The sequence below is a fragment of the Coffea arabica genome, chromosome 9e (genome assembly GCF_036785885.1).
Source record: "Coffea arabica cultivar ET-39 chromosome 9e, Coffea Arabica ET-39 HiFi, whole genome shotgun sequence".
NCBI classification, from domain to species: Eukaryota; Viridiplantae; Streptophyta; class Magnoliopsida; order Gentianales; family Rubiaceae; genus Coffea; species Coffea arabica.
The window spans coordinates 32,251,153-32,273,216 of NC_092327.1; the positions used below are offsets into that span (position 1 = coordinate 32,251,153).

Below are 22,064 nucleotides of genomic sequence, written 5' to 3' on the forward strand. Positions count from 1 at the left end.
ATTAACCCTTTATTTAACTCCGAATCTTTGGCGTAAAACCGAATTGGCAACTGCACACCGAGTGGAATGCATGCATTATTCGCTGTGTACGAGCCTATCTGCATTAACTGAAACCACCCAGACTTTGAACTGGTGGCCACCATCAAAGCATTAAGGTTTGGTGGGTAGGAGGTCAAGGGTTCAAATATTGTCTCTCAACAATTGTCATAATACGTGGGCTTGCTAAACAACAGTCTATACGGGTGCGATTCGTATGGTTCAATGGTGGTTCAGTCTTCTTTGGGTTATCCTTGGGTCGCTTCAGGTCCCCCTCTTCTTAGTGTAGAATATTGTAGTCTATTGTATCCGACAAAAAAAAAAAGAGCCTATCAGCATTAACTGGTCTTCTTCCTTGAGTACTAGCAAGGGAAAATTGTTCAATAGTTTTTGAGTCAAATGAATTTTTTTATCCATCACTTTTAAAATGTTAATTTTACATTTTTTTTATAAATTTAAATTAATAAAATTTTGTTCCTATTTAAGTTTTTGATCACTTTTTAGTTTAAAATCGCCATGTGGTCTATATGTATATATATATATATATATTTTTTTTTTTTATTTTTTATATATAAGAAGGTGGATCACGCCATTTTAATGGCAAAAATAAATATAGATTAAGCTTGATTTTACTTTTTTTAGAGAAAAAAATATGAAATATGATTCAGATTAGATCCTCCTTTCTAAAAAGTGAATATGGATCAGGTTATTTTAATCTTTTTACTCCTAAAAAAATGATCATGTATGGGCTAGTAATAGATTTAAGGTAAAAAATTTTTGAAAACCTGGATTTGGATTAAAATTTATCGACTTGATTTTGTAAGAGACGTAATTTACTATTTTAAAATTGAATGACAAAAAAAGTTCATTTGATGAAATATTAATGACGTTTTGCACTATTTTCCTTAATAGCAATGCAACTTCCTTCGGCTCGAAGTTGATGGTACGAGGCAGACTAGCATTTCATAGGACAAGACAATTGTTGGTGATCAATTGTCACATGGGGTTGAAAGTATATAGGGTACATATTAGAAAGTAAAAGAAGATACATTCAGGGTCCGTTTGTTTCGGGTGAAAATGTTTTCCAGGAAAATATTTTCCTAATTTCCCGTGTTTGGTTGCACAAAAGTTACTGAAAACATTTTCCTATGTAAAATATTTTCACTCATCTTATGGAAAACAACTTCCCTTCCAAACTTACTGAAGTTGTTTTCCGAAATGCATGCATCCCACCTGTAGTATGTTCCAAACTTACTAAAAACATCTTGTAGTATGTTCTTTTTTTTTTTAGTGTAAACAGGAGGACTCGAACCCAAGAACTCTTCCTTACACTCCCTCTCCCGTACCACCCAACCCTCCCCCTAGTATATTCAAAATAAAAAAAAAATCTCATCCTGCTCATCCTATGTTAGTAATTAATTATGTATAATAGGGATATTCTTTTCTAGAGAAACTTTCAGCAGTGAGAGTGCAAGATATATGTCACAATAAGCATTGTATGTGATTGATATTTGACACTAAATGGCCAGCAATTTGTTTATTGCTTAAGGAGATATTTTTTATTCATATATACATTTCTCCAAGATTTTTCAAAGTTAAACAATGAGATAAATTTTCTTATTTTGCATGGGAAGAAGTATGTAGTTATAATGTGTAGAAAGTAAAGATAGAGATAAAAGTGAAAATATTTCAAAAGTTAAACAAACACCAGAAAAATGAAGTAAGAAAATATTTTCAATAAACTAACCAAACACCTGAAAATGATGAAAGGGAAATGATTTTCATGGAAAATTACTTCCACGGAAAATATTTTCCCAAGGAAAACATTTTACTTCCAACCAAACAGACCCTCAATAACTTGCATTAAAAGTCCATGTAGCATGAAATCTATTAAAAAGGGCGTAATTTTTTCAAATTACTTTGGGAATATTTTTCTAGGACTTAATTATTTTTGGCAAAAAACTCGAATTTGAGTTTTTGGCCAAAATAATCTATTTCTTGGAAAATAATTCCAAAGTAATATTCTTCCAGTTTTTTCTAATTGTTGTTGACACATAGGCTCCCCATCAAAAGAAAAGAATCACTCGTAATTATTTTCTTTCTTATATTATATGTTTTTTTTTTCTATTTGGTGCTTTATAGGCACACTATAGCCAAACTAAGAAAGGAAAATAAATCCATATTAATTAATGCTTTAAAGTTATCAATTATCCCTTGAATTGCAATAATTTTACAGAAAAAATTTACCCTTTCACGAAAATAATAGTAACACCATACCAAATATTGTGTACTCTTATGGCACCAAATAACAAACTCATGTTAAACATATATCCTATCTTTTGACAATGATGCTTTTGTTTATTGGCTGCCATTGTTCCACCCTAACATTATTCTTGATTGTTATATCACCAAGTTTCTTTTTTTTTATTTGCTGTTAAATGTAATATCATAAATGATGAACTATTGACTTCATACATGTCAAGAAGTTCGGAAAATTCAGATATTATGGCACACTAATAAGCATTTCAAGATAATGACCATAATTTAATGTGAACTATAAAAGTTTCATTTTAAAGGAAAAAAGAAATGACAAGGAAATTTTTCTTGCATTTTTTGACCCATTATAGAGAATCTAAGTCATACTTAGCACCAGATTTAACAGCAAGTTTAGTTAATAGTCGATATTTGGAAGAGTTATCATTGTGTATTCTAAGAGTGAAAAATCATGAATTAATAAAAATAGATCTCCAAAGATTTTTAGTTTATCTATATGGCATTTCATCATACACATGGCAAGATAGTTATTATGACTATTTAAGAAATTTCCACATATATTAAGAAATTTCGAAGTAGACAATCAATAATAAATGGAGAAGAATTTTTATTCACTTTGGAGATTGGAGGCAAGTAGTAAATTTTGAACTATTAAAAATAATTGTGGATTCATCTAATGTGAATTAGCAATTAAGCTCCTAAGAGTAGTTATTAACATTTTAATGGGGATTGTACCTCTCAAGAAAAGAACGAAGATAAGAAGAAAAGTTTAAGCGTGATTTGAAGTCCACATGGCAGCAAGTAAATTAACAAGGGAATAAATTTTGAAACTGCATTAGTTTGAAAATATTTTTTTTAAAACAAGATTATTGTCACAATAAAATCCGTTTATTCTATGCTGCATTGAGATACATTTCCAAATTAATTTCATCTTTCAGACAAATTAACACCTAATGTCACACTTAGAATGTCCACCCTGCACTTACTAACCAAAACCTAATGATAAAATTGGATAAGATCTTGCAACTGCATAAATATGTTAATCAATACTTTTTTTTTTATTCCATACTTTTTTTTCCCTAAAATATGTGTGTAAATATAATGTAAAATCAGCTCCCTAGATAAAATCACATGACCTACTGCCAGATAATTCTGTCAAATCAGCTTCTCCTTTTTTTATTGCTTCGTGTCAAATAAGTCTTCAATTAAGATTTTCTGAAGGAAATCTGCATACTTCTTCATTTAACCATGATTGTGATGGATAGCGTCTACATGTCCTGAATGCCCATGTCTCCTTTGCAATTGAGCTACTAACGTGTTTTCTTTCAGACTTTTTTTATTGGGTCCTCCATGACCATCTATGTTCAACCACTCAATGAGGACAAATGTCTCACTTTCCCATGACTGACCACTGACCTGTAATAATCTATCCATTGGCATGAGAAAAACGAGAAGCCAAAAAGGCCAAAACAAAACAAACGAAAAAACAGGCTGTGTGGGCAATATGTAGGCTCAGAAGGCAACAACTTCTGGTTTTCTGGTTGTGTGGTGAAAACTGAGAAGCAAGAAAACCGCAGTTATAAAAGGGACAAAGCTAAACAGATTCTAGTGAGCGAAGCTACTGATCAGAGTGAGGAAAAAATGACATCAAAACTATCATCTTCTGCAAGAAGAAGATATCTGCAGTTTCTTCTACAATTCCAATGGCTCTTGGTACTTGTATTCAATTACCAGATATCCCTTTTTGCTGCTCAAGAAACTGAGGAGGCTGTTGGTTATGGATATGTAATCAAGTCAGTAGGGACTGATTCAGCTGGAAGGTCAATGACTGCTCAGCTGGACTTGATCAAGGAGTCCTCTGTTTTTGGCCCTGATATACCAAATCTCCTGCTAACAGCAAGGTAATCTTTATCATGTTTGACTTGGATTTTATTCCAACAAATTATTCCATGGTAGTGCTCAATAATTGTTCCTTCCAAATGGGAAATCAAATCTTTGAATATTTGGTATTTGGCTTTGATTTAGATTGATTTCTCATTTTTAACTAATTAGAGATTAATTTTACTCTGTTCGTCCTTTACACTTGTAAAGGTCAAATAATGCGTGGCCGACACTTTCATATTTGTTCACAGCACTCCTTTGATAAAATACACTTGACTCTCACGTGATTTAGCGATTTTTCACATTATTCTCATATAGTTTCAAAAGTTATGTTTGGACTAAAGTGTCACGGTGACGAAAATGATCTTCTGTAATAGGACTCATAAAAATGTCAAAATTATTCTTATTTAAAAATTAAAATAATTGAAGTGACTAAAATATATAAACATAATATGCACGACACTTTAACCCTGTATGATTTTATGTTTTACGATATAATTTCCTTATGATTTTCAAAACATATACATAAAACCCCATGGCTAATAAATAATTTCTAACTTTACATAAATGTATTTTTGATATTTTAGTTTACCCCGTTATGAAATGCAAAATTTGTTATTTTGACATTTTAATCCAAACCGTGAAGCTAGCGAGGTTTGTTTGGATAGAGGATTATTTGCCAAAATTTATTTGCTTACATCATCATTACAATTTTCAACACACCTTTTTATCTCACATACATCACATCATAAAAAGTGTTACAGTAAAAATATCTCAAATAATTTACAATCCAAACAGAGCCTTTTGAAACCATAAGGGGATTACGTGAAAAAGCGTTAAACCACAAGAGTGAGGTGTATTTTACTTTTTTTTAATCATATCAAAAGACATGAGTATCCCTATTTGTTACCATAATTACAACAACCCAATTTCTTTTATAATGTAATTGGAAAAATGTATTGGAATATGCCTTTTTTTTCCATACAATTGAAAGTGTCAAAGAGATTATCAGCCAAAAAAAAAAGGCAATCTCTTCTATATTTTAGAAGCTTATATATTGATTTTGCTTTTAAAAATTGACTTTTACAGCTTTGAAACAAATGACCGTTTGAGAATTCGAATAACTGACCCCAATAACCAAAGATGGGAAGTCCCCTATGACATTCTTCCCCGCCAACCACCAACTCAGCTTCTCCAACCACCGCCAAACCACAGCAACATCCGCCACCTTCTCTCTGACTCCACCTCAGACCTCGTATTCCAACTCCACAACACTTTCCCATTTGGCTTTTCCGTCAGCCGCCTCTCAACGGGGGAGACCCTCTTCAACACCACCCCAGAACCCAACAACCCCAACACATTTCTCATTTATAAAGATCAGTATCTCCAGCTCTCCTCCTCATTGCCTCCAGACAGAGCCAACATCTACGGCCTCGGCGAGCATACGAAGAGCACATTCAGACTCAAACATAATCAGACACTGACCCTTTGGAATGCAGACATTGGAAGCGTTAATCTTGATCTTAACTTGTATGGATTCCATCCATTTTACTTGGATGTTAGGCCGCCCAATGGGAAGAGTCATGGAGTTTTGCTGCTCAACAGTAATGGAATGGACATTGTATATACAGGGGATAGGATTACTTATAAGGTGATTGGTGGGATTCTTGATTTGTATTTCTTTGCTGGACCAACCCCAGAGATGGTTATTGATCAGTATACTCAGCTCATTGGGCGTCCTGCTGCTATGCCTTACTGGTCCTTCGGTAAGTGCTAATTTTACTGATTTTTTGTTTTGTGGGTTGTTACTTTTATTAGTATGATTGATTATTGAAGGGGAAGCAGCAGGGCATTTGATATCTGAACTTTGAAGTTATTGGTACAAGGAAATAATAGTGGTTAAATTGAAGTATCCTAATGCATTAATCTAATTTAGTCTGAGGACAGCAGTTTACGTTTCTTTGATGATTAATGCTAATCTTTTAAGCTAACAAAAATGTTGAAGGGATGCATTCATGTCTTCACTCTTCGCCGGTTTAATTGATTCAACAGTTGTTAAGCACACAATTGTTCAGGCCCCAAAATTACCATTAAGAACTAAGAAGAGGCTAGTAGTATTGGTTGTTTAACGAAGAAATCAGCAATGAATTTTTGGTATTAGTCATCCGTTATCTCAACGAGGATGTCTTTTGGGTTTAACTGGACAAGGCAGTAGACATATCTGAACATCAGATACATAATGTTAGCCCAAGATTGATAAAAAGCTAAACAAAAGTGGTCTTTCTAAAAATAAAAAAATTAAAAACATAGACAAACAAACGAGGACAAGCTGCCTGCTATGTAAATGTCACTCAGAATGTTAGAGTTCTGCATGGTTTTCATAAATCCTGTTGTGTTTGGCCAAGTTGCTCTGATCATATTTGACTCAAAGTATTCAGGAGCAATATACCGATAACAAGCAACTAGGATAGAGGACTGAGAAGCACAAGTTAATCACTCAAGAACATCACAGTGGTTCTACAAGGGCATCAAATGAGGCAACATCTTTTAAAAAATACGTCTTAAACATGTTTAGAATGAGTATCCAATTTCAGTGTCAACATTTTGAGGGAATTTAGTGGAGTGAAGAATATTCTTACAAGATGAACTTCCTAGTAGGTGTCAGTTTCTTGCACTTGCATTTTACATCTAATGCTTCTGGTTATAAGGGTTCCTTCTCTTTACAACCGATTACACGCATTTCATATTGGATGACTATTTTAAAACAGTCTCTTATTGAATTGAGAAAGAAATCAACGAATGAATTTAATCCCCATGATAAGCACATCTTTAGTGCTAGTATATATTCATCATGTGCGGAATAAACACATTTGTTTTCACTGTCATACTTGACATTGCAAGAGCAGGGCATATCTCTTTCTGTTTATTCAAGGTTTCACGTAAAAAAGAATGGTGAATGAGTGCATAAGGCATATTGTCAAGTACTAAATGGGGATCCTCTACTCTACTTCCATCTTTAACTTCTCAATATATCTACTCAGTTGATTTGGCAATTTAAGTGCCGGCCTTATACAAATCATGGTACTTTATGTCTGCTTACTTTTGAATTTTTCCTTTATCTCATGATGCAGGATTTCATCAATGCCGATACGGTTACAAAAATGTTTCTACTCTTGAGAGAGTTGTTGCTGGTTATGCAAAAGCAGGAATTCCTCTAGAGGTCATGTGGACAGATATAGACTACATGGATGCTTATAAGGATTTCACACTAGATCCTATCAACTTTCCGTTGGATAAGATGAAAACTTTTATTGATATGCTTCACCATAATGGTCAAAAATATGTAGTCATTCTTGATCCAGGTAAGCTTTTTTCTTGAATTTTGTTTGAATACCTGGCTTATTAAAGATATGGGTTTGGTTTGTGGGACATTTTGATTCTAACTAAATTTGTGGGACATTGTGGGAATGTTAGCTTACTCTCTTCATTTCTGAATGAGATCATTTGGTCCTACTGCAGGTATCAGCATCAATCAGACATATGCAACTTACATTAGAGGAATGCAAGCAGATATTTTCATAAAGCGTGAAAATATGCCTTATGAAGGTAGAGTTTGGCCCGGGGAAGTGTACTTCCCAGATTTTCTAAATCCGGCTGGAGGACTCTTCTGGAGCAATGAAATCAGTGAATTCCACAAGCTTGTCTCCTTTGATGGTCTTTGGATTGACATGAACGAGATATCAAATTTCAATACTTCTTCTCCTAACCCAACTTCTACTATTGATAACCCTCCCTATAAGATAAACAACTCTGGAGCTCAGTTGCCCATCGCTTGGAAAACAGTCCCTGGAACTGCTGTGCATTTTTTCAATGTTACCGAATATAATGTGCACAACCTCTATGGGTTCCTAGAGTCTAGAGCAACTAGTCAGGCACTAGTCAAACTGAAAGGTAAAAGGCCATTTGTACTTTCCAGATCAACTTTTGTTGGTTCAGGAAAGTTCACAGCACATTGGACTGGAGATAATGCTGCCACTTGGGATGATTTGGCATACACAATCCCCACCATTTTGAGTTTTGGACTTTTTGGAGTTCCAATGGTTGGAGCAGATATATGCGGTTTTTCTTTAAACACCACAGAAGAGCTTTGTCGTCGTTGGATACAGGTACGCTTGCTTGGTGCCCTGACTAGCTCAATTTTTTTCATTTATTTTTGGCTCAGAATGTCCCTTCCAAGAAGTTACTTTCCTTACATGTTTCTTATCATATTAGACAAGCCTTCCCTAGATGTTCAACTCAGTTACACTTTTGCTTTTTCAATCAAAATAAACCTTTATTGATACCATTTGCAGAGATAGTTTACAAGGAAAGAACTTGTAAAACAAGATTATAAAGGCAAAAAACTTAAATGAGAAGGTTATTGTAATTCAGGAAACCACAACAGGTTCATGTCCTTATAACAAACATTGGAGGAGGTCAGAATTCTACACCATCCACTAAATGTTAGCTGTCAAGTTGATGATTGCTTGGAAATGATAGCATTCACTTTTCTGGGGCTTCCCCCCCTTTTTGGAGAATTTAAGTTAATATTACTTAGCAGTTGGAGAGTTTAAATTATTATTGTTCTCATGGTCATCTTGAATCTTTCAATTTTCACTTTGATGCAGCTAGGGGCCTTTTATCCTTTTGCTAGAGATCACACCTCCATCGATACCATCTCTCAAGAACTTTACATTTGGGATTCAGTTGCTGCATCAGCCAGAAAGGTGCTAGGACTCCGCTATCAGTTACTTCCATACTTCTACACGCTAATGTATGAGGCACACTTGAAAGGAATGCCTGTTGCACGACCCCTCTTTTTCTCATTTCCGGATGATATTAATACATATGGAATCAGCTCACAATATCTTCTTGGCAAAGGTGTTATGATCTCACCTGTACTGAAGCAAGGAGCAGTCACAGTTGATGCATACTTTCCGGCAGGAAAATGGTTTAGCCTCTTCAATTACTCACAATCAGTGAGTTTGACTGAGGGACAGTATGTTACACTAGATGCACCGCCAGATCATATCAATGTACATGTTCACGAAGGAAATGTACTGGCCCTGCAAGGGAAGGCTATGACAACTCAAGCTGCACGGAAAACCTCATTTAATCTTTTGGTCGTTGTTAGCAGCAAAGAGAACAGCACAGGAAAATTGTTCCTGGATGATGGAGAGGAAGTGGAGATAGCAAGTGATAAAGGGATGTGGACATTGGTTCAATTCAATAGCTACATATATAATGGTACTGTAACTCTTGAATCCAAGGTTGTTAATGGAGACTTCGGTCTAAGTCAGAGGTGGATCATCGATAAGGTCACATTTTTAGGCCTTGACAATGTAAGAGAACTAAAGGGGTATGCAATCACAACTAGCAATAGACAGCAAAAGTATCAAATTGCTGGAATGAGAAGTATGAGAAGTGAACTGAAGGTCAACGGACAGCTTGCCTCAGTAGAGATTTCAGGGATGAAAATGCTTGTCGGGAAGGAGTTGAAATTAGAGCTTAGCCTCAGCATCTGAGGGAAGATCTTCAACAGCCTATGATGATATGATGGTATTACCGGACATTCATGTGTTTGATAATAACAACAACAAATAAAACATACATTCTCAAGAACCTAAACGATCCAGCAAATTTCTTGCATTGAACAAGCATAATCTTTCTTCTTCTCCACTTTTTTTTTTTTTTTTGTCGATAGGTGAATTAAAGGAAATCACATAAACTACAAATAGGCATTAAAGACATTGACAAACCGCTACAGTCTCCAGTGACATCCCCTCAGAAGAATATGCTAAATTACGCAGTTGGGCTAGTCAAAACTCAAAACCTGGATTTGACGTTCAATTTATCCAAGAAATCAGCTCAAAAATTCCTTTCGATAAGGTATTCTGGAAATTGAGTCCTCTTTTCACGCATTAAAGGTTTGCATTTATGTAATAAATTCGTAATGGAGAAAGTTGAGCAGTTGATAATATCAAAGGTTGCCTCAAGTTGAAACCTGATGCTTCCATAATAAATAATGTTCTGGTAATAGTCCTTTTTCTTACCTGTCATCAATTTCCTTCTCCTGGATATAGACAACCGGCCTCTCCTGGATTTCCTTCTGCTGTTCTATTAGAGTTTCCTTATCCCTATAAGATATAAGAACATGTATAGGGTTAGAGAGATGACCATTCTGGTAATTGTTGTCTTTAATCTCTATACAATTCATTCCTCCTCTTCTAAGGCCGGTGCACAAGTTTTACCTCTTCTTTTTCCATTTTCATTTTGTTTGTTCCTCCATGTCTCGTGTGTGTTCTTTTCCTGCTAGCTTTCTTCCCGTTTTCTTTTGTCCCTTTGTTTCCAGAATTTTATTCTAATACCTTTTTATCTAATAAATCTGATGTTGTGGCTTTGTTAGATGAACACATCGTTGATCAATTATCCAAGTCAGAGTTGGTCCCCTAATCTGCAGGTCCTTTTTTATTTAGAAAATTTTCCAGCACTCCTTTTCATAATTTTTTTTTTCTTTTCTTCGATTTACAATTCCTTGTTGATCCCTTAATCTATAGGGCCCTTTTTTTTTCCTCCTTTTCATAGTTCTTTCATAATTTTCCAGCACTTCTTTTTTTTTTTTTCTTTTTTTCGATCTAAAATAAATGAAATGTCTAGAATGCAGGAACCAAAAATCCTTTGGTCATATAGATAACATTATGTAGTGCCCTGGGAATTTATCTTGAAATCTGCATTAATCAACACTAGGGTGACATCTTCGGCTACAAGTTCCTCTCAGATATGAGAAAAAACAAAAATAATACTCCCTCCGTCCCACTTTGATAGTCCTGGTTTTTTTTTCACACAGCTTAAGAAAAAGTAGCTAACTTTGTTGGAACAATCAATTTAGGTAACTATTTTCCTAAAATACCCTCACATTAATTAGAGTATAACTTTATGGGAACTTGAATTAATGGTAAAAAAAGAATCAACTCTTATTAAATAGAATAGGTTTATAGTAACAACAACTTACATCGAATAAGGGTATTTTAGGAAGATTAAAATACAACTACATTCTTCAATTGAAAAGTGGACTACAATTTGGGACAGACGAAAAAGGAAAACAGGACTATCAAAAGTGGGACGGATGAGGGAGTATTTTATTCTCACATGAACTGCATGGGATCCGGAACATTTAAACTGACAAACTCAGAGTTGCGTGCAAGAAACTTAAGATGTATTATTAACAACACATAATCTTATGGATATGATATGCTCACTAAAAACAGCTAAGATAACCACAAAATCAAACACCAAAACACCCTTATAACATACGCTTAGGGATAACAACTCAATATACGGCAGCAGCCAGTTCAGTTAAAAATGATCAGCAAACCTTCACAAATCGCGAAGCTGCAGAATAAAGTCGCCATTGTAACCGGCGGCGCAAGCGGCCTAGGGGAGGAAACGGCCCGTCGTTTCGCCGAGCACGGTGCAAGAGCAGTGGTGATTGCGGACATTCAAGAGGAAAAAGGCCAGCAAGTAGCCGAATCAATCGGCCTGCATTGCTGCACGTTCATCAAGTGCGACGTATCGGACGAGGAGCAAGTCAAGTCCCTCGTGGATTCAACCGTCGAGAGGCACGGACAACTGGATATCATGTTCAGCAATGCTGGGATCGTCAGCAAATGCGCGCAGGACATCTTGACTTTCGATCTGAGTGCTTATGAAGAGCTCTTCTCCGTCAACGTCCGCGGCATGGCGGCGTGTGTGAAGCACGCGGGCCGTGTCATGGTGGAGGGCGGCGTCAAGGGAAGCATAATTTGCACGGCTAGTGTTATGGCAAATTATGGCACGGGGGCGGCTATAGATTACGTGATGTCCAAGCATGCCGTTCAGGGGCTGATTAGGTGTGCTAGTAAAGGGCTAGGTGAGCATGGGATACGGGTGAACTGTGTGGCGCCGGGGCCGGTGGCTACTCCGATGATTTGCGGCCGGCTTCAGATGAGTGCGGAGGACACGGAGAGGTGTTTTGAGGCTGAGATGGCTATCAAGAAATCAGGATTTCTGAAGGCCAGACATGTAGCAGATGCGGTGTTGTTTTTGGCAAGTGATGACTCTGTCTTTGTTACGGGGCATAGTTTGGCAGTGGACGCCGGCTATATACCTACCAATTGATCGACCGGACATAAAAAGTCTTCAATTCTCATAGGTCATCTCAACGGAAATGGATGTGATGTGCTGCTTTCACTTTTTTTTTTCTTTTACCAATTAGCATCAATTAAATCTTTTTTTTTTTTTTGAAGGAAGTACTTTCCCATTTTCAAACGCTATGAGAAATTTCTAAATTTGTGATGAAATTTAAAAAAATTCTACAAAAGGGGCGATTTCGGTGCGGTATTCCGCGGGGGATCTTCGCATTCCTGGAATGCGAGCTCAGCAGAATTTTTTTATTTTTTTTTTTGGAGGGCATAGAGCTCGCATTCGCGGAATGCGAGCTCTCCCAAATTTAAATTTTTTCGCATTTGCAGCAAAGGAATGGACTAGTGCATACGCAACTGGTGCATGACAAAGAAGGCAGGATATCGTGGTTAAAAAGTTATTTTCTTGTTGTATGTTTAATTGACAGGCAAGTTTGTCGTTTGAGTAATAGATGAATTAGTCTTTCAAACTATGTGCCATTGGTGTCCCTAAAACTTCCGCATTCAGCTGTATTTTACTATTTTCCGGTTTAGAAGGCTTGCTTTAAATATGTACAGCCGCCGTGCTATATTTTGTTATAAATTTAGTGGTAAGGTACACTTCTATAGATTGCTTGTCATACATTTTAAGGATAATTATAGAAACTTCCTTTAAGATTTTTGACAATTTCACTGGGCTCCCATAAGGTTTGCAAGACTACACCTGCCTACCTTGATTTGATTTAACTAAACATTAAAATAACATTGACTTAGGTCAAAGTTTTAAATGAGTAACCTAAAATGCTGATTTATTATAGTGATAGGATATTTTTTTATGGTGTTTATTAGGGATTGATTGAGAAATTGTTGAAATAATTCTTTTAAAGTTCGTAAATTTTTTGAGTGATAGAATTACCATAATTTGGTAGTTGGGTCATATCTTTTAGATTTATTATAAGTATGACTTTCAGAAAATTAAATTCAAACTTGCTAGGAAAAAAATTTAAAATGAAATTTACGAGCTCCCAAAAAAATGTAAAATTAACTGTAAATGTTGTTTGTTTTGTAGAATTTGCCTTTACTAAAATTAGAGGTGGCAAATCAACCCACTTAACTAAATTTACCCATATCCGCCCATGAATAGATGGGTATGGGTATCTTAAATTTTTATATATGGGTATAAATGGGTTACCCAATAATACTCATTTAATAAATGGGTATTATTGAGTAACCCATCAAACCCAATTAATCCATTTAGAATTCTCCTCCCCTAAATCTCTTTTTTTTCCCCACCCAATTTTTTTTTTGCAAATTTTTCATTTTGTCATGATGTTAACTACTTTTGTTTCATTATTATTATTATTATTTGTTGGTTTTATTTTATTATTTTATTTTCTTTTAGTTTGTTAACTTGCTCATTTTTCGGCATTACCAATTTATGATAAATTTGAGCCTCTTTTCTTATCTTTCTAAAATGAAATTTTAAATTTATATATGAAAAAAATGTTAGGGATTCAAAATTTTTGGATTAAATTATTATATTAACTTTTATAGTACTTAGTTCAAATTTTTATATTCTTATTATTCAATTGTTAAATAATATGTAATTTTGTGAAATAGAGTATAAATGAAAAAAATTGGTAATTAGGTTTATTGAACATTATAAATAAATATTTAAAACTAATGATGGGTACAAAGAGTCGTATAAATTGATAACTTAGTTTGCAAAAATAAATTTAAATGAATTTACAAAAAATTAAAATAAATGGGTTATAAATGGGTAATTGGGTTACCCAATTCATTTTTTGACTTACCCATTCATACCCATCTAATTAAATAGGTATAAATGGGTTGACTCACTTATACCCATTATCCATTTTACCCAACCCAAACCCGCCCAAGTCACCCATTTTGACACCTCTAACTAAAATGCTGTCGGTAATAAAATCTTATTTTAAAAGCTGTACTAAAATCTTTAATTTCCGAGAAATGTTATTTAAAAATCTGTAATTAGCAGAGGAATAAATTTTATTTATTTTAAAACTTGCACATGCCTAAAGTCATCAAATATGTGCTCTAAAAAAAATCATATTTCTTTTATATTAAAAAGAATTGGCCCAAGTTCTGTCAATGCTCCGGCTCCAAGAGAAGAACAACCGGGACCTGCAAAGAGCTTGGAATGTCTAGCACTTGATAAACTAATTAAATTTCGTAAGAAACAAAGTTAAACTGGCAACATTTAGCAACAGTACCTCCATTGAGCCACAGGACAAGTGGATTAGATGAAGAGTTTCTTGGTGATTCGACAAAATAGTAAAACAAAGCTCGTCTTGAATTGGGATCAACAGTAACATATCACTGAGCTCGCATTCGCACTGAATTTGGATCAACAGTAACATATCACCGAGCGCCAATGCAAGCTCGCATTTCTGGAATGCGAAGACCCCATTTGCAGAATACACTCCAAGAACCGCCCTCTTTGTAGAATTCTTTTTTTTTTTTCCAATCATAAACTAAGAATTCACCCTTGTTATACATGGGGTGTATTAAGGGTTAATGTTACACCTGCTTGCTTTTGTAATTCTAATTCATTTGGATTGAGGGATCTGGGAAAATAAACATTCACTCAAGATCATTAGATAGAAGTCGACCGAAGTTCCTTCCTTCTTTCACACCCTTCATACGCACGCACACCTCCCACTGCAACCTTGACTTGACGTAGGGGGGGAATGGGAATCTTGCACCTCTTCTTCACAAAGATCTCAAGCAATCGGCAGGTTTAGCAGATTTCTTTCCTTGAGTCCTGCCTGCAAATTAAAGCTTGTACTGGGATCATTTTGTTATTATGATATTATTATTAGTAGTAAATCCATGGTGGTTCAGACTTCGAAGTTGATTAACGTTGGAATCCTAGGCTTGAATAGTCTGCTTCGCTTTAATTTTGAAGATTTTCCCAACGTTACTTGAGGAGTCCGAAGCAAATCACCATCAACTCATCAATTTGAGACGCAATTGGAAATAATCAAATTTTGTAAACCAGCCTGCTGTGCCTTTTTTTTTTTTTTTAATATTCAAGTTGGTGTCAGACAAAACAGAATAAAAAACAAAAAAGAATAAACAACAAGGAATCAAGAAGAAAAGTTTGAACCTGATGTAGGACCAGAAAATTTCTTTGCTGTGGTTTCAACATTTTGAACAGAACATGATGGATTAATTAAGATTCATAGAAGTAGAATTCCATCCTATCCATTTTAATTACACTCGAGCACAATGCAAATAAAACAACATTAATTATGTATAATTATATAAAACAAGGCCTACAAATAAGACATGATGAAAACAAACTTACCTATTCAATTCCCTAATTCAAGCCACTTTCTCACATCCATTGGATATTACAAAATCCCTTTTATCCTCCTGTTCTTTAAAGTACACTACTGATTTCAGATTAAGGACAACGTGTGGAAGAAATCAAGAAAGACAATTCTACAATTAGTGGACCAAGAGGGAAAAAAAAATTTGACAAATATGTCAAGAAATTTAAACAGTTGACATGATCATACCCTGAAGACAACAAGAGGATTGGTCATTGTGGCAGCCAAAAAACCAGCCCTCACCTCGCTCTCCTAAATCAAGATGCTTGGAATTTGCAATTTGCCCGTATAGCTGAAGTTATAATTAAACATCTTTAAAACCTTCACTATATATAGATGATTTTGGTTAGAGAACGAAAATGAACTGAACCTATCCGCTTATGTATCTTTTTCTTTCTTTTTTTTCCTTTCCCCTTTCCACGATAAAGTACTGAAGACATTAGAATTTGGACTTTTAGACGTTAGAATTTAGAAGAGAAATGGGTCTATACTAATGCACAAGTTCCTATACCAATACTCTATATACACTATAGAGTCTGAGGAAACCATACCATACAATCAATCAAATGGCTAAAAAGACCAAAAATAACAAATGGAACAGAGAAGTGACGGTGAAACCGAAAAAAGGACATAGGAGCAAAAGGAGAGAAAAGATGCAAAAAGAACGAACAACTGCAAATGCGCGCCCCCAAAGAAATAATGAGAAGTAAAAAAAAAAAAAAACAAACATCCATGGACATGTGGTATGTGAAGACAAAGAAATTGCATGGACAAATTGGACAGTGGAAACTCGGACAAATCAATTTCACCTTTATGGCAGTCGCTTACCTCAAAAAGGAAAAAAATTACTAGTAAGCTTAGTCCCAAAAAAAAAAAAAAAAAACATTCTTAAAAATAGAATTTGTCTCTCATTCACACGTGCCAATGCATGTGCCAATTTTCTATTTCTCCAATCTCTCCTCTTGCCTCTGGTCTTTGCTCCTACTTGCAGCAGTTCACTTCACTATTTGTAACCCAACACTCAGGTCATTTTTTAATTTCTTGACATGTTCTTTTAATTTTGTACACAATGTTCTTTCTCTCTCTTTCTTTTTTTTTGCGGCTAACATAGTATAGATAATTTTTTTAATTTTCTGTACAATGTTCTTTTATTTTTGTGTACAATGTTCTTTTAATTTTCTACACAATACTCTTTTTTGTGGTTAACATAAGTTGGACATAACTGATTTTCTACACAATGTTCTTTGTCTCCATTTCATTTCATTTTTTTTTGGGTCACAGATGGCTAAAACTGAAATCATAAGCGTGCTCCAATACGAGTCTTCCAAAGTATTGGATATTGAGAAGGAGGTGGTTGCAATAGAGACCAAAACAATGGAGGTGTTTCACAATTCAGTTGTAGCAATGAATTTTCTTTTGGTTGTGAGCAAAAAATTGCTATCGTACTGCCGTCATCAAACCTTGCTGGACACTATATCCATTCTCACGGTTGCAATTTATGTGCGCCTTGGCATCAGAAGCATTTTTGCTTGTGTCAGATGTTAAGAAAATAAAACAAGACAATAGAAGAATGCAGAAGCTTCACTAACAAATTTCACAAAACTAAGGGAATTTGTGGATGATCTTGAGGTGTGTTTGATACTATCCTTAAAGGTGTTATTTCCCCCACAACACATAGTATTTGTTATGGGGTTATGGCAAATTATCTCTAGAATACAACAAGATTTTGGAGCAACTTAGATAGCAAATGTCAAGTTTGTTCTTACAAAGAAATGATCAAGATTCTAGTTAATTTATGTATTAGAAACTTGACTTTTTTATAGTGAGAAGACAACCCAAGGGTCACAAGCTATTTAGCCACTATTTCTCATATTTATAGACATTTATGGACATTGAAAGGCACCATTAAGCCCCTTTAATGGATAGAAAATGCCAAAAATGTTTCAAAAACTTTTGATTTCCAACATACCCTTAAGTTTCTAAAAGACAATAGAAAAGTGCAGTAAATTCACTAACAAATTACACAAAAGAAAGGGGATCTGTTTATGATCCGGAGGCGTGTTTGACATTATCTTTAAAGTGTTATTTACCCCCACTGCACATAGTATTTGCTATAGAATTATGGCAAATAACATCTATGATACAACAAGATTTTGGAAAAACTTGATAGCAAATGTCAAACTTGCTCTTACAAAGATATGATCAAGGTTCTAGTTAGTTTATATATTAGAAACTTGTCATTTTTATAGTAAAAGGACAATCCAAGCGTCACAAACTATTCAGCCACTATTCACATGTTTATGGACAATTATGGACATTGAAAGGCACTATTAACCCCCTTCAATGGACAGAAAATGTCAAAAATGTTTCAAAAACTTTTGGCTTCCAACAGACGCTTAAGTTTCCAAATTCTTTATTCTAATAAGTCTCATTTCTATTTCATTTACAAACTATTCCAACAATCTCCCACTTAGTTTGTGAATGAAATAACAAATTAACACATAAAATACCATGCATAAAGAAAAGTATCATTATATTTAAACTTTTTTTAGTGTAAGACATCACCAAATCTATTAGACTAGATATACTATAAACATGGTATTATAAACATTGATTAATTCACAAAGAAATTTAGCACTATTACCGGCCATGTGCTCCATCCTAGATTCATGATCATAAACAAAAACAAACCCAACTTTTATTAGAAGTGGCACCACTCCTATGATGATATTGGTAAAGACACTTTCAAACTTTATAGGATCGAGCACTAAGAAAGAATTTACACTTCATTAGGATTATAATTTCAACATGTACTCAATCTCTTATAACAATATGCACTAGTGGGGTAGAAATGTACACAAAAGTATCTAGTTCTCACAATCACTTTCCAACTTGTTGTTACCCTTACACCTTTTCATCTAGTGGTAGTGCTAGAATCAAGGTAGGGTTCCTATTGCAAGTGATTTTAGATTAAGGTTTTCAACCCATATCCAATGACGTTGAATTCACCAAGTTCCTTGACAAAGGTTTAGTCAACAGATATCCTTAATTGTTGTAGTTTTCATATACGATAAACACAATGTCATTCTTTTTATATTTGCTAAGATACTCTAGACATATTTTAGAGTTAACATGTTTAGATTTACCATTACACCTTATTCGAGGCTCTAGACATAATAGTTACAAATTGCAAAATAAATAGACCAAAGGTATAAGGTATGGCCACAAGCTTTAAATCACTTCGCCTTTTATACATGCAGTAGTTAAGATTTTGATTTCAACAATTAGCATCTTATGATCACAACATACTCTTGAATGAATTTAGAACAAATGCAACTACTAGCATTTGTAGTACCTAAATTCGCTTGAAAGTAACACAGATATATATTTCTCATGCTATTGTTTAGGCGATTGCCTTGGATATGTATGCACAAATATTGATTAATTATCATCAAGGTAATAAAATTTCTATTACCACATTTAAATTTAAATGCATGGAAGCAGACGATTCTATTTCATGCACAAATGTTACTACATGGAAGCACACGATTCTATTTCATTCCGACTTGAGAAAGTTCCTGGTCGAAGTTCTACTTGGAACTAAGCCGCCCTTTGCAAATCTAAATGACAGCCCAAACTGGTGGTAAAGCCTAAAAATCCAAATCATCAAGCCCTGAAACTGCATGCCACTGCTAATGGGTTCCGCTTGGATTATATGGAGGCCCCCCCCTTTTACTTTTTCCCTTCCTTTGTTTGTCCGCACTTGGTAAAATGACCTTTTTGTTGACAAAATAGTACAGTATTTCCATATTTAAGAGGTTTAAAATTATAAGTGGAAGTTTTGGAAAAAAGTTCATTCAAGATTCTGTGAAGGAAGGACTTATCTGCCTACTCCAGGAGACATGCAGAGAATATGTAGTGGTTTATTATGCATGGTGATTTTTTTTTTTTTAAACTCTGAAAGGTATACTATTTCTCCCATAGTTTTGAAGGGCTTTGTTTTGATATTTAATGGAAACAGATGTAGAAATAAAAATTTGTCAACTGCCCTTTTGTTTTTGTTTCTTAATGGTGAATTTAGTCTCATAGTGGCAAGACATTATACTTTTAATTTGTTAAATGGCTCGTGTGATCTTGGGAACTTCTGCTATTTGAATCTGGAGTAAGCGGCATGGGTTTGATGACTTTGCTGGCACTTACTTAATCTGTTTTTTTCTGATTGGATGTATTATTGAAAAAAAATTAGTATCCATATAAATAGCAGAAATAAGCTAAGGTTTATAAGTGGCGTGGCAAGCAATCACCTAAGGAACCCACTTGCAAGTGGCTTCAAATCCCAATTCGATCATTCAAATGAGGCACTGTCACATGGATTCCGTAACTCAACTTACATGTAAAATCAAAAGAATGACGAAATTAGTGAATTCAACATGGAAGGGTCTTTTATGTTCGCGACTGGATTGCAGCCGAATGTCCGGGACCAAGGATTTGAAGCCCTTGTGAGCTGATTTTTTTGAGTCCTAAGGAGTCTTTTTTTTTTTTTTTCTGATTTTAGCCATCAGGGGTATTTTAGTATTTTCAGTTGGTTGCAGGAAATTTAAGTTGATTGCTTTTGATCATTAGTATATTTTAGTTGTGAGGATTAGAGTTATCAAGGAAGGTTTGTCCTTGTTAATAATGTCCTTGTAGACTGTGATCCTCAAGATTTCTAGTAGTGTGATTCCTAGAGCGTTCTAATCTCCTTGTTTGTCTGTTCCTGTGATTTTATTCATGTTCTCTGTTCTGAAGCTTAGAGAATTTTGGCACCTGTGATACTGCCTAATTTTGCTATTGACTGCAAGTTTTATAGCCCAAATCCTGTCCTACAATTCAGACGAAACTTGGCGAATCCCAAGTAAAATGGGGGAATGGTTTTTGGCCTTTTGTGGAATAGAAGATAAAAGCTTCTGCCAGTCCCCTTCCAGACCGCCCACTAGCTGTTGCTCCTTGCTCGTGACCAATAATTTTTGGATCCTACATTTTAGTTTTTTTGGGGTACCATGGGTTGGTCCCCTTTTCAAGTGTAATGAGAAGCTGCCAATGCCATCCCTCTGATTTCAGAGAGTTATACTCAATTATCAGTCTTCAGTCCAAAAGTTAGGAGAGTGTTACTCTAATGACTAAATAATTAATTAACTAAGGCCCTGTTTAATAATCTAATTCAGTACTTAAATTTAATGAATTCAAATCTTAATATATTCAGACGCGTTTGATAATAAAAAATTGAACATCTGAATTAATTAAGTGGTACTAAATTTTCTAGGCAAAACTTGCTCCTGAAAACAAGTGATAAGTTAGTGCCTGTTTGATAACATAAAAAAGTGCTGAAACTGAATTCATTCAGACATTCAGATGTTGTGGGTGTTTGATAAATAAAAATTCACCTGCTGAACTTATTAAGTGGTGCTGAATTTGTATGTATTTTTTTCAGCACAAGAATCGTAGCTGAATGCTTAATTTGATAAGAATCAAGAGATTTATTTCAACTACTTTATCTTATCTACCAAATATATCCCTATTTGTTAATTACATTCAAAATCCTTATCTAATTAAACAACCTAATATTCCCTATTCAAAATCCTTATCTAATTAAACAAAACAACCTAATATTCTCTATTCAAAATTTTTTTTTAACAATAGTATTTTTTTGCAGTAATTTTCATCCACAAACATTTATATTTTGATATATATATTTTTTGTACAGATAAATATTATTTATGTGATGCAACTTATTCACACACACATGGCTTTATGACACCATATCGAAATATTAGATATTGGTTGTCTGATTTTCAAAATGCTTCTCGTCCAAGATCAAAAGAAGAACGTTTTAACCAAGCACATGCAAGATTGAGAAATGTAATTGAACGTGCTTTTAGAGTATTAAAAGCTCATTTTCCCATTCTCAAAACGATGAAACCATACCCTTTTCCCACACAAAGAAACATTGTCATTGTATGCATTGCTCTTCACAATCATTGTCATTTTCATACCTAACAATTTTAAGTTAATTAAATCATAGGTTTTATTTCCTTTTTGGATTAAAAGATAGAAGGGCAAAATTGTACAATCTAGTTTATTAAGCATTAAATTATGAATATTTATCAAACAGTATAAATAGATTCAGCATTAAGATTCAGACATTCATATATCTCTTTTTAGTGCTTAAAATTCAGCAAATTAATTATTTCAGTATTCAAAATTCAGAATTCAGAATTCAGAATTCAGAATTCAGATTCAGTGTTATCAAACGGAGCCTTAC

The 22,064-nt window shown here is 34.5% G+C and overlaps 2 protein-coding genes across 2 annotated transcripts; both read left to right on the forward strand.

Annotated features, from left to right (window-relative positions):
- Positions 1-3,744: 3,744 nt before the first annotated feature.
- Positions 3,745-9,852, forward strand: LOC113709327 (alpha-glucosidase). Its single transcript, XM_027232073.2, has 5 exons — positions 3,745-4,211; positions 5,281-5,957; positions 7,323-7,553; positions 7,711-8,357; positions 8,859-9,852. Exons 1-5 carry the CDS (start codon positions 3,952-3,954, stop codon positions 9,753-9,755), a joined length of 2,712 nt encoding a protein of 903 aa, XP_027087874.1. The 5' UTR covers positions 3,745-3,951; the 3' UTR covers positions 9,756-9,852.
- A 1,634-nt stretch (positions 9,853-11,486) lies between these two features.
- Positions 11,487-13,018, forward strand: LOC140014812 ((+)-cis,trans-nepetalactol synthase NEPS1-like). Its single transcript, XM_072066305.1, has one exon. It carries the CDS (start codon positions 11,593-11,595, stop codon positions 12,385-12,387), a length of 795 nt encoding a protein of 264 aa, XP_071922406.1. The 5' UTR covers positions 11,487-11,592; the 3' UTR covers positions 12,388-13,018.
- The last annotated feature ends 9,046 nt before the right edge of the window (positions 13,019-22,064 follow it).